The 13,676-nt window shown below is 39.6% G+C and overlaps 1 protein-coding gene across 1 annotated transcript in view; it reads left to right on the top strand.

Annotated features, from left to right (window-relative positions):
• Window positions 1-74: 74 nt before the first annotated feature.
• LOC102197682 (tricarboxylate transport protein, mitochondrial) overlaps window positions 75-13,676 on the top strand; it is a 22,792-nt gene continuing 9,190 nt past the window's right edge. The window contains exons 1-3 of the mRNA XM_005738201.1: window positions 75-436; window positions 9,851-9,958; window positions 11,708-11,807. Coding sequence (XP_005738258.1) covers window positions 325-436; window positions 9,851-9,958; window positions 11,708-11,807 — 320 coding nt within the window. The 5' untranslated portion in view covers window positions 75-324. The remainder of the gene's footprint in view (window positions 437-9,850; window positions 9,959-11,707; window positions 11,808-13,676) is intronic.

Genomic DNA, 13,676 nt, shown 5'->3' with positions numbered 1-13,676 from the left:
TCCGCCCCTTTCTGTGCTTCCGGCTTGCTTTGCTCTCTTACGTACTACCGTCGTGACACGGGGTTTCCATGGTTACAGATAACATTTATTGGATATAGAAGATCCCAACTTCCTTGACAGTTCCAGTATCCGCCCACTGTCAACACAGAGATCCGCCGGAGTCTCCACCTGAATCCAGGAAAGCTCTTCAGACTGAAGGCGCCCAGGTGTTGCGCTACTATACTCTATTTGGAAACGAAAAACAAAAACTAAAAGAAAAAACTGCGAGCCACACTAGACTGGAAGCTTTGTTTTTAGAATTTTACTGCGTTTAATCTGGTAACTATGCAGGGTAAAGGCACTTTTATCAGCCCCTTTCACAGACCGCGGTGTCTGGCGGCAGCGGCACCGGCTGGGAAAGCGAAATTAACTCATCCGGGAAAAGCGATTCTGGCAGGTAAGCGCATCACAATCCACACGGAAAAGTCTCACATGGACACAATGCCACTCTAGTGTTAGTCACAGTTCAAGAAAGCATCCACGCCTCTTTCTTTCTACTTGGCTGTGCTATGAAGCAAAACTTTGTCGAGTCAGAAGCCAGGGAGGTTTTAAAAAGTCAGCGAGCAAAGACGCGCTACAGTTTGCAGAAATGTCACTATGTTGGGATTAGAAGAAGTTATTATGAGCTAAAGGAGTACCACACTGGTTTGTATTTCCGATAAAAGCTTTCCTTTTAAATGACACGTCACACGTTTGCTTGCATGGACGTGAGTAAGTGGAGTTGCACTAATGTGTCCCAGCTTCAGTTTAGGCAGTAGAGCGTAAGATTGAAGGAAACGATCTTTAAACAAAGTTATAGCCTGGATGTCATTAAGCCACTCTAATCTGGTGCTGCTTGAATCTTCTACAAAAGGAGGATTTTATTCTTCGGTGTTTCTGTGCTATCAAATCCATCTGTGCTGTCATGGTTAGGTCAGTTTGACCCACTGCACTGACTTGATTTTTATCCTACTTATCTAAAGATCACCTTCACTGCACTTAACATAATGCGCAGTGGGCAGTCGTCCACGCACACTTGAGCCATTTAGAGTCTCGGGTTTGTGCAGTGGGCCATCAGAGCACAAGAGATGCCTTCAGGCTGTATGTTCTTCATTAAAGTACACCACTAGTCTTCTTGAAACTGTACATATTTACATTTTGCTCTTTTGGGGGGGGGCGTTTTAAGCAGATCTCATCACCTGAGGTTTTGCACTCAGAAATTTACACATCTTTTTTACTTTTGTATGTATTCTGTCTTTTTTTTTAACTCAATACTTGCAACTGACAATTATTTGAATGGTTTATCAATCAATGTTGAGTTTTTTGGGAGTTATGGTTTAACATCTAATTTTAAAAAAGGGCCATTAATGGTTGATTATCTCCAAACAACTGATATCTAGATCAACTGGTGAACTTACTATTCAACAAGACTTGAGTTGTACAGAGTTGTCTCCTTTTGCCCCCTCCCCTCCAAAACCCCTCGACCTCCCTGTGTGATGATGATCAGGCTGCAGCAGCTCCGGCTGATGAAAAGCCTCTCTGAGGTGCTCCTGTATTAAGGCTACATGCTGATATTTGGCAGCACTCACACTGATTTTTCAACCCTGAGCTGCTGCAGTTGTCGCATACTGAATGTTTTATAGTTCTGAAGGAATTCTTTTTGATTGTAGATTTAAAAACACCAGCTGCTGTTTTTTTTAAATACTTTAAATAAATATAAATGTGATAAGTTACAACCTCAGTTCCAAAAATGTTGGGATATTGTGTACATTGTAAATAAGAACAGAATGCAATGTTAATGTAGAACATAGAAAACACGTTAAAGCTTTAATATGAGACATCTTAGAATGTTGTGAAAAATATTAGCTCGTTTTGAACTTTATGTAAGCAACACACCTCCAAAAAGTTGTGACTGGCTACACAAAAGGCTGGTAAATGAAGTGACAATACAAAGAAATAGCTGGAGAAACATTTTGCAGTAATTAACAACAGGCCAGTAAAAGACTGGATTTAAAAAAAGAGTATCTTAGAAATTGTGTAACAATTTCAGAGTAATATAAAACTGTGAAGAATTTGATTATCTCGTCATCTACAGTGCTTATTAGAAGATCCTGGGAATCTGGGGAAATCTGTGTGCAAGGGACGAGGCCGAAAATCTGAGAGTGCCTGTGATCTTCATGAGCTCAGGAACACTTCCAGAAATCATTATCTGTGAACACAAATGGCGCCTAAAGGTCTTTCGTGCAGAATAAGAAGCTATATGTGATCATGGTCCACAAACGCTATGTCTTCTCTGGGCCAAAATTAATTTAAAATAGACTGAGACGAAGTGGAAAACTGTTCTCTGATTAGAGGAATCAATACCATTGAGAGGTATTAGCAATGGTATTGACACATCCACATACCCTTTCGTGGTATGTGGATGTGTCATACATACAAATTTCATCAAGACGATGCTAAATCTTGTACTGGATCTATTACAGTAGCATGGCTTCATATTAGAAGAGCCTGGGTGCTGAACTGCGGGCAGTCCTGCAGTCCAGACCTTTTATCAGTTTAGAACTTTTGGAGCATTTGGCACTGTCTCAACTTTTTTGGGGATGTGTTGCTGCCATCAAATTCAAAATGACCTTAGTTTCTTCTTAAAATGGTAAGTTTAAACCTTTTTTCATGTTCTACCGTGAATAAACTATGGGTTTAATATGGTAATGAGATTTGCAAACCATTGCATTTTGTGTATTTTTTGTATATTACACAGCTTCCCAACTATTTTGGAACTGGGAACCTCTGATTCACATTAAAGGCTATTTAGGTATTTTTTTCCTGTGCACATTAAAGCTAATTTATATCAGTTTGAATCGTGTCACTAGTCTGACTAATGAAGCTGTCAATTCAAAAACAGCCAAATAGTTTAAGATTTTGTGTTAGGGTGGGAGGTGGAGTAAGAGGAGGAGGAAAAAAAATCTCATGTCCTGTCAGCTGCATAGAAATGGAAAAGAGGTCGTGGTGAGATCTTTGCCTTCCCCCATCACTCCTGTGCAGCCTGATTGACTGGATATGGCCCAGTGTTGTACCCTGCTCCCTTAGCTGTTTAGCTCAAGTCAGGCCTGTCTGTCTAGTTTTGCAACAGCCGCACAGTTGCATTCTGTCTCAACTTTGTGCATCCTGTGTAGAAACCAGCGACTTATCATTCTCTGTCTACAGTTTAGAAATGAAGGTGCATCAGAGCGTCACAGGATGACTCAGCAGTAGATATAAAATGTGTGATTCTGACCTGAGATACCAAAAGGAAAGATAATAGTTTAAACAGTTCTAACTAGGTTTTCTTTTTGGTTTTCTGTCATGCTAATGCTACTTTGTATCCTTCTTGGTTAACAGTATGTCTGTGTACACTGAGAAAGTCACTCACATAAATGGCCAAAGGCTCAAAAGAAGACAAAGCAAGAAGCAGAAGGTCAAAGCTTAATGGCTTAGCGAGCCCGCATAGTCTGGTTGAGAGAAGCGGGGTATTTTTTTTTCTTTTCTTCGAGCTCTTTTCTGCTCCCATTGGTTTGTTCAGCTCCTCTCTCCACAGCCACTGGTGATGACTGAAGTTGAGACACGACAGGAGGGAGAATTTTATCTGTGTGAAGCCTCAGGGAGAGCGCGATCTAAATGCCTCTCTGGTCCTGGTTTACAGGCTGTTGTGATTTCATGTGCTGTTGTAGCTTTTATTAATAACCTTTTTGTACTGGAGAAGCGGACTCAGAGCCGCAGTAAGAATGAGGAAGGTTTTTTTTCTTGCTTTCCTAGATAGATTGGGTATTTCTCTGATAGTTTTAATATCACATTTCCTCCTTTCCCCCTTTCTTCTCCTCTCCTCCATCACTCTCGCTCCAGCCTCGGGGCAGCCAGTTAAGGTTTCTGAGTGGCTGTCTGCTCTCAGGCTCAGAGGGCTCATCAAACTGTGGCTTACTCCCCGTTTCCTCGCGTCACAGGCGACACACAGTGTCCCCTCCCATCCATTGTGGTTGCTGCTTGCAGACCCTGAGTACCAGGAGGCGAGACAATAATTCACAGTGCACTCGTCTGTTCAGCCCCCAGCCACCCCACTGTAACAGCTTGCACTCCCGCTCACGCGAATAAACATCACAGAAAAAAGATTGCAATAATTTAAAATACAGAGCGCCAGTTTAATGTCAGCTTAATATTACACGTTTTGTTTTTGCCATTGTGTTTCTGATTTTTTTTGCAGATCTGATTTAGTACCACATTGTTTAAAAAAAAAAAAGAAAAAGAAAAAGATCACTCAGCATCAACATGAAGCTGCTATAAATTTGTGTCAAAGTTAAATATGATATATTAATTATAGCAGGGTAATTAATTTACAACTAATGTGTTGGGTTCAAAAATACCCTGATGAAAAATGGCTAGCTCAAAACAATAATTTAAAGGCCTTCATATCCTATTTCCTCAGACGGGTCCTGAGGGAAATATCCGGCTCTTAGTGGCAAAATTTTCCAGTATGTGGAGATACCTATAACTTTTGTCTGCTCTTGGTCCTTTGCTGTGTACAGGGCTTTTAAAAATAGCTGCCTGCATCTGGAAGGCACACTAAAGAGAGCAATAAAACAAAACAATGAGCGTAAAGATGCCAGAACACACACGATCTAAATGTGTTGTAAACATAGACTCTGTATGAAAGAGTGACAAAGCTGTTCTGACACTGCTTTCCATTTTAAAGCCATTAGTTCAGTATCAAAGCTACATTGGGGCCAGGGATCACAGATGAAGGCTGGGAATCACTGAGAAATCAGAGAGTACAGAACATTTATACAGCAGGAAATTAGCAGTCTATGTAAAGACAGCCAAGATCGTCCCCTTCAATCCCCCTTTCTGTCTCCATTTGGGGCCATGCATTGTGTTGTATCAAACAAGTGAGAGCATAAACTCATCAGGAAGCTGTTTCCTGAGGTCAAAGATTGGTTGAGAAGTTGTTTCATCGTAGACAACCTAATGCCTTTTTGACACTGTTGCAAACGTTACTTTAACCGATGCTGAAAGTTGGTTGTCATTCAACATAAATACATAACTAATACAAATTCAGCCTTGTCTCCAGATGTACAGCTTGTCACAACAACCTGTGCGTAGTTGCTCTGCTCATGTAAAGAAGAGTACAGCCTTCATGCTGCAGGGTTCTAGGCAGTTGAATCGACTCCTATGTAAAATTAATCAACATCCCCCTCATATAATTAAGCATCAGTGGAGAATTACAGAGTGTTATCCAGGACAGAGGAAGCCTAAAAGGCCAGACGTCAGATGAATTATTCTTTTCATCTTTTGCGCAAGTCAAACAGAAATATCGCAGCACTACTAATATGACACCTCCTGTTTGAAGTGCATCAGTCCTCTGGCTACGTTCTTCATGTTGACTGGAGATCTGACCGTAAGAACATCTTTCCCTCAGACTCTTTCGCGTGTTTTCTCCCCACCAGAGAATTGGAAGTAACCGATAACCATCCTGATGAAGAACATCCGAATTAATAATACATTTTGATGCAAAACACACAGACCGACACAGATTATTTTGGGTGTGTTCTATTGTCTTTAACTTTTACTGCATCAGTGATTTAGTGCAGCAGGCTGAAGAGCTAACCCTATACTGCTAGTGAAAAAAATTTAAATACCGATAGAAACGGTACTTCCCATATATGTAAAACATGCCACATTGCCAGGTCTTCCTAACTAAAAAGGAAGTTGTTTGTTTTGTTTTTTTTCCTTCTTCTTCTTCTTCTTTTTTTTTTTTTAGTGCACCAGATGTGCTGGGTGCTCATTAGTCACCATAGCAGACAGGACAGGATTTCAGAAGCTGCTCTTCCCTGTCAGCTGGCTGCCTGGCTGTCTTCTCACCTGGCTTCCTCTGTGTCTCTCTGTACTACAAACAATGGATGTCAATTTGTGTATGTGTGGATTTTTCATTCGTTAATATCAGTTGGTCAATGTGTACATAAAGAATGAGTTCAAAAGTAGGTGGAGTTGAAATGGTGGGTCATTTAAGCGATAAGTCAATAAGCACCTAAAGGGTTTCTCCTGGCTTAAATGGACCTTTGGAGGTGACTGAGCACTATTGTACCACATATAATAAAGATAGCAGGCCTGTGCTATATTAATTAACAGAAATCTTATTATTTCTGCAAGTGAAATTATGTTCGCTTGTCAAAATGTCTGAAAAAATTTGTACTACAATCTTGGTGATTTCCCTCTGGGGGGAAAAAGCACAAAACCTCTTTGGGTGTGCCAACATTTCTTATATAAAAGAAACCTTCCTTAACTATTCCATCTTTTCATTTCTATGGATGCAACCCTTTTCTTTATCGTCTATAATTGTGAACAGACTGTGTTTTGGTAAGGATTTTTATACATAGTCATGTGAAAAAAGAAAACTGCCTTTCAATTCTAAGATTGTAAATATCAGGAAATAAAAAAAAATAAATTGGTACATCTCAGGTTTTAAATTCATTTAAATGCAACCTCGGATGAGCAAAACACACAACATAACACACTGTATCCTTATTTTTTTCAACACCAGGAAAACTAAAATGCAAGAAAGCAAAAGGTAACTGTATAGCTAACAGTGTCTGGGTGGATTGCTGTAATAATTATAAATGTGCAAATGTTTCAGCACCAGGTGGCTGTCTGGTCTGGTTTGTGGTCTAGTTCTAATTTGGTGTGAATTTATTAATTTGGAATGAATTTGAAACCAGATGGCTGATTGAGCCTAGTCACAGCACCGGTGTAGCTGAATGGAAGGAGATTCCTGCAACCAGGATCCAAAGTTTCAGGGAAATCCTGAAAGTGTTACAAAAGTGTATTCTTGCCTCATATGCATTTAATTTTGAGATTTATGTCTCACACATTTTTGGCTATGCAGGCATTCAGCTGTGCAGGGCCCATCTGTGAAATTGGAGAGGTGTTGATTAAGTTATAAATTTATCTTCTCTGCCCAGAGAGTGACAGTGTTACCTTGAAATGGCACATCTGTGTCTGATTTATTAAACTGCTGTTTAGTCTAAGTTTTTAACAGTCTGTAGAAGCATATTTGTATCAGGGACTCCATTTATTTTATTTTTTTTACCCTCTTCTGGGTTCAGCTTACTCTTTTCAATTTCCTTTCTTGTAATATTAAGTGTCAGAAATCCATATCGATGCATCGATTTTATGACACAGAGTGAAGAAGAGTAGTGGGGGGATGAGGAGAGAGGAAGGAAGGTGCTGCCGAGAGAAAAATTAAGAGCAGGAGAGGGAGAGCGAGCCTGGGAAGATAAAGATTAATGGCCATTTTTCTCATGTAACCCAGTTTTGGCAGCTCACAGGAGTCGTTTAGGGTGTCATCTGTAAATGTGTGTAGAGGCACGTGTGTGCCTCAGTACTGGGTATATGCTGCAAAATGGACTAGGAGACAAACGGGCAGCTTCTCCTCCGCAGGCGCTGTGTCTGATGAGGATTGATCTTGTGTTTGTCTCTGCTGCTGAGTTGCTGTGTTCTGAGTGAGTGCTGGTTGGTTTTACATGCAGAGACGTCTTGGCACAAAGCAGAAGAATAATGTTGATTGTTTAGTCTTCTATCCAAGACACACTGGGCCACTGATCCTGGATCAGGATGGATGTCGCTGAATGGAGTATTGTAAAGCTCATGTGATTTCTGTTACACCTCAGCTGGCGTACGATTACTTACTACTCCAGCAGGATTAGCAGCATTACAGCTCACGAGCCTCCTGATTAAAATGTATGTCTGTCTGTGTGTGGTGATCTTGTGTTTGGCTTTCAGATCTGAGGACAGTTTGTCATGCTTGATTTTAGAGATGAGGTTAGAATTTGGTTTAGCATGGGCAGCTACATTGGCATTCGGCTTAGCAGACTCCTGAGAATCAAGGGCAGCTAAATGGAAAATTGCTAATAATGAAATATGTTGCTGAAAAGTTAATTAACAATCACCTGTTTCCGGGTTATTGTTTATAAAAGCACATAAAATATTAAAGCTAATAAAAAGTTTAACTCATAGTTGGTGGATTAAACATTCAAGGACCAAACGTGCCTTTATCTACCTTAATGGGCAATTTGTTGTACAGTCAGAAGAAGTCGCACAGAGGGTTTCAAGTACGCAGTCTTAAATAAACAACAAGTGAAACATGAAAACTTACTAAAAATGTAGAAGTCCAGAATAAAGTAGGATTATTATAAAGTTAGTGTGTCATTTAAAAGGCCAGTGGCAGCCGAGGCAGATAAGGTTTAGTCTTTGCCATTTGTGTTGGTATACTGTGTCTGAAGTCAAACAGAAGCAACGTGAGCTCCTCAGAAAAAGGGCCAAGATCAGCCACGACTGACTGGGCTTCTTGGAAGTCCTAGGCTCATGTGCAATGTTGCTGCACACGTTGATGATACCTTGCAGTCTACTTTTATTTTTTTAAGGTTCAGTGACATGTACCAGGCAAATGTGGATGTAAGAGTAGATTCAATGAAACATAAACACCACAAAGTTTGTGAAAAAAGTACATGTGCTGCTAAGTTTTTCTTTAAGAGGCACCTACTTGAAGCTCAAAGGTCAACAGCATGCACATAAATGGTGAATAGTACTTGAACTAAAGGCTAGAAACTAGACTGGAAACCAGGAAGGTTTCCCCATTAAATATTTCTCCCATATTTACAGAATCTGATTACGGGGACCCTCATGTTACTCATTGTTATGGTCAATATATCAACGTGAAAACGTCATGATTTTGCGTTCTTAAAATGTATTTTGTTGTCAAAAATAGTGGTGAAAATACATGCTTTCTTTTGTTCACATTTTCCTGGTGTCCCAGCGCGAATGAGTCAACTAATGCTAAAAGTTGATGCTGTTTTAAAGGCAAATGGTCGTCACACCCAATATTGATTTTAAAATGTCCATTTCCTGCACTTTGTATGACGTCAGTACTTCACTTTGAGTGAGATGATTTGATTTTCACTGTGTTGGATTCCTGTGGTCTTTGGGGAAATTGTTTTGGTCTTTGCTCAAATTTAGATGTGTTACTGTAAGAGGTTTCTCATTTCTGATTAGATTTTTTTTTCAAGCACTAATTTCTGTAAGTGTCTGTGTAAACCCGTGACTTGCTTGTGCGTCTCGTGCACGCTGTTCATGTGTGTTCATCTGTGTCATTGAGTTAATGGAGGGTCTTGGCCTCGGTAATGGAACCCCTCCCTGTAGGCCGTGGATAATTTAATTAATGTCAACCGTCTCTCCATCCCTCCTCCTTTCCTTGTGACTCATCTGTGTTATTCTTTGGCTTTGAACACTTGTCCTCATCTACTTGCAGTAACTCACTGTCTTTGGCTGGTTTCAGGCCAAACCCTGCAAGAATCACTTAAGAATCACCCTTTTCTTGCTTTCTTTCTGTCTATTTTTCTTTCTCCAAACACTCATTTAATGCTTTAGGTAAAGAAAATAGTCAAACGTGTAAGTGGCAGCTGAATTTTCTTGCACAACCTCCTTCTAGTTTATTCATTCTTCATTGAGACAGGAACAGTTGATTCATTTTTGCCCAGCTCGTTACTCTTCCTCCCTCTACAGCAGCGCTTTTAATGTTTATGGAGGGAGAGCCATTTGTGGAGTCACTGTAATGATCCATGATGTAATGGCGTACCTTGTAATTCTTAAGGGGAGCAGCAGTCTAAGTAAGGCTGCACCCAAACAGACACAGCAGCTGGTTTTCTTTCTTCAGTGTTCACTTTTAAATTGGTGCCACTTTTGTCTGTGGCAGTTCTTGTATGTTTTCTGAATGAATGATGATTGGGTCTGATTTCTTTTGTGTTTCCAGGTGGAATCGCAGGTGGCATAGAGATCTGCATCACCTTTCCCACAGAGTATGTCAAGACCCAGTTACAGCTGGATGAGAAGGCCAATCCACCAAAATATAGAGGAATAGGTTTGTATGCAGTGAGTGGAATAGTGTAAAATGAGTGGAATTCATTCACCAGCCACTTCATTGGATATGCTTGTTCAGTCACACATTAATGTGAACATCTAATTAGCTAATCACATAGCAGCAGTGCATTTGAGCATGTAAATATGGTCAACCTCCTGAAGTTCAAACCAAGAGTCACATGAATTATGAGAGGAGAGGACATAAATACAGACTCATCAGCAGGCAGCTGTAAACAGAAGGCAAACGTTTATTTAGGCTGATTACAAATCCATTAAATGATGAGGAACTCAAAACTCATAGCACTTCAAAAACTGTTAGAGACACACAGGGGCAGTAATGGAAATATGAGGGTAATTAGCATATGTGGACACAGCAGGGTATTGAGAGACAGGTGAAAATAAGGAGGAGAAAGACAACTAAACACTACACACTGAAAAAGAGTAACGATCAGAATAAAACAGGAAGTGATAGCAATAACTCAATTGGGGGAAAACAGACTCACGAATTACAATGTAAATTTAATATGGGATAAAAATGTCTCGATGCATGCTCAATCATCCAGGCAAGGAAATCCCAGAAAGTTGATTCTGTTACTCTTCGTCAGTCATCCAAGTGGCTTCTTCAGTTTCAACATCCAGATGCACAAAATCAACTTTCTGGGATTAATCTAGGGTAGTTGACAAAAGATGATGGAACGCTTTACATAAAACAGCCTGGCCATGTCTGTCCTTTTATGACCACAGTGCATGCACGGCCCATGTCATCCTGTCTGGTTCTTTTTGGTTGCGTTATCATTTTAATTTTTGTTTTTTTACATGCAACACATTTCATCAACCCATCAATGGACTGCTTTACACCAATGATATGTACTTACAGACATTATGTTTATTATTGAATCTGTTAAGCTTTTGTTAATATTTATAAAATTGGAAGCATAACTCTATTCGTGGCATTTGAGCAAGTCAAAACACTAGCATGGTGCACCTAATGAAGTGACCAGGGAGTGCAGGATTTAATCTGGTGGCAGACATCTACTACAGGCTCAAAAACGGTATTCTTTATTACTTTTATTCAAATTTTCAGCAAAACCTAATAAAATAAACAGTATTTCTGCAGCAAGAGAGCATAAACAATGATAAAAAAAACATACAATAATCCAATAAAAGCAACACTCTCGGGAGCTCATTATCTAATTACCCATCATCCCCAGGTACATTAGTGATTCTGGCAGGCTGTCACTGTGCTTGTTTATATGACTTAGATCAGACCAATGCACACTCGCCATCCATGCATACGAGTGTACACAAACACACCCAGGATCTGTGGATATCATTTGAGGATTTGAGGATTGGAGACCGTGCTAATGAGCACTCAAGACAGCTGCTGCTTTTCTTGTTCAGTTGGCTTCATTGGAGAACTTTGATTGCTGGACTGATGCAGCCAAGAGCCAGGAACAAGCTTAAAGTAAAACACCAGATTTTGTGAAAATATCAGCTGAGGCTCAGCCTATCTGCGGCATATATATGTTATATTTAATTACTGTTGCTACATGCTCTTTTGTGATGTTGATGATTGAGGTGTAAATGACAAGTGTATTGGTGTATTCTCTAAAGGGTTAATGCACTCAGCCTGAAAAACAGACAAATTGTAGAATTTTTATATTTGAAAATTAGAAAGCAAACTGTGTTGTATGCAAATATGCATATCATGTTCATTCTATAATATTTGCTGCTTGTGTATCTGCTTTAGGTGACTGTGTGAAACAGACAGTACAGAGTCACGGTATCAAAGGGCTGTACAGAGGTCTCAGCTCTCTGCTGTATGGATCCATACCCAAATCTGCTGTCAGGTATGTTATAAAGCAGAGGTCTGTCGTGTGCAAGGTAAATACATTTGCTTGAGCATAATTTGTGATGTAATATTCTCAGTTTATTAAGTTAAAATATGGCTGACGTAAATAGCAATGTCCACAGTCACAACACAGTAAATGCTGCTTGCAGATTTACTGCACTTCTACTTTGTTACGGTGTAAGAAAATGGAATCAAAAATGGAATCGCAGTGATGCTGTATATACTCCTCCTCCTTCTGCCCCTCTTAGTTCTCCTTTCTTCCTCATCATCATTGTATAAAATCAGTTTTTTTTGTTTGTTTGTTTTAAAAAAAACTTTTTTGATTGTCTTTAGGAGGATGTGTGGTCAGCAGATCTATTTTCACATGACACAGCAGTTAGTGTGAAGGAATTGTTTTAGAGGACACATTTTAGATACCTTCACTTTGTTAATTAACTGAGCATGTACACAGTATTAAAGGCAGAGGTGGCCATTGTGACCATTTGTTATGAAGGTCCTGTTTTTAGGTCTAGGGTAGAGCGTTTTCGTCATGGTGTTTTGAAAGTACCTGATGAGCAAAGGGTAGATTGACAGCATAGTGAGACTATCTTCATTTCTGAAACAAAAGACTGAGCTCATAAATTCATCAGGAAAGTGTTTACTGAGGTTACAGAGCAACTGAGCTGAGGGCTGTTTTCCCATAGACTTCTATACAACAGTAACCTGCAACGTGAGGAATCACCCCCGCTGTCTATTAGATAGAATGGAGGTTTAAGTTACTTTCTCAGTGGCTTCATTTTTTTAGACCTAGAAGCTACACCCAGCTTTTATGCTATGTATGGGATACACCCTTTCCTCAGATTGCTTGCATCATTCTATAAATAATAATAAGAACATAAAATAAGAATCATTTTAATTTAACCCATGTGTCATTTTTTTAAAGCTTTTTCCCGTCTTTCTTCTCATTGACATTTTTCTTGATATCAGACAGAAATGACACTTGAACTCAAAGCTTTCTAAAAAAGTTTTTGCTTTTAACTTTGTTGATTAAAATCTTAGATCGCATGCTTATATTCTAATAATCACAAACTGGTAGAGAGTACATATGTACAAATATAAATGCACTGAAGGAACGTGGAATGAAAGGAACCCTTTTAGCTAAAGCCGCTGTGATCTTCTACCTGAAACCATTAACTCACACACTCCAATTATTCTAGTCCATTACCCACACGGCAAGGCATAAATGCCACACTAGCATTCAGTATAATTATGTTATTCTTTTGTAGCAGTGACATTTATCTTCAGACAAGTGTGAACACACACACACACACACACACACACACACACACACACGTGTAGCTATTTTTGTGAGAACATTTATGGACATATTACACTCCCTAGTGCCTTACCCAATAGAAACCTAACTCTTACCTTTTATCATAATAATAAAAATAATAATAATGGATTGCATTTTACATAGTGCTTTTCGGGACCCCCTCAAAGCGCTTTACAATACCACTATTCATTCATTCTCACATTCACACACTGGTGAAGGCAAGCTACAGTTGTAGCCACAGCTGCCCTGGGGCAGACTGACAGAGATTGAAAGTGAAAGTATTAACCCTCAAACAGCCCTTTGAAGGGGTGTGGGAAAATGAAAAATCTTCACTTCCTCACTGTGTCCTCACTCCATTGTTCTAAAACTCAAACTGATCCTCATAAAGATGGTTGTACATACGTACGTATACACACACACAAAATAAAGAAAAGAGAGAGGGGATAGGAGGCAAAACGATTAAAATGAAGAACAAAAAACTAAGAGTGTGTGTGTGTGTGTGTGTGTGTGTGTGTGTGTGTGTGTGTGTGTGTGTGTGTGTGTGTGTGTGTG

This window comes from Pundamilia nyererei, unplaced genomic scaffold (genome assembly GCF_000239375.1).
Source record: "Pundamilia nyererei isolate P.nyererei 1_Seehausen unplaced genomic scaffold, PunNye1.0 scaffold00082, whole genome shotgun sequence".
In the NCBI taxonomy this organism is placed as follows: Eukaryota; Metazoa; Chordata; class Actinopteri; order Cichliformes; family Cichlidae; genus Pundamilia; species Pundamilia nyererei.
Note: the sequence above shows the minus strand (reverse complement) of the source record. Positions and strands in the feature narration are given on the sequence as shown.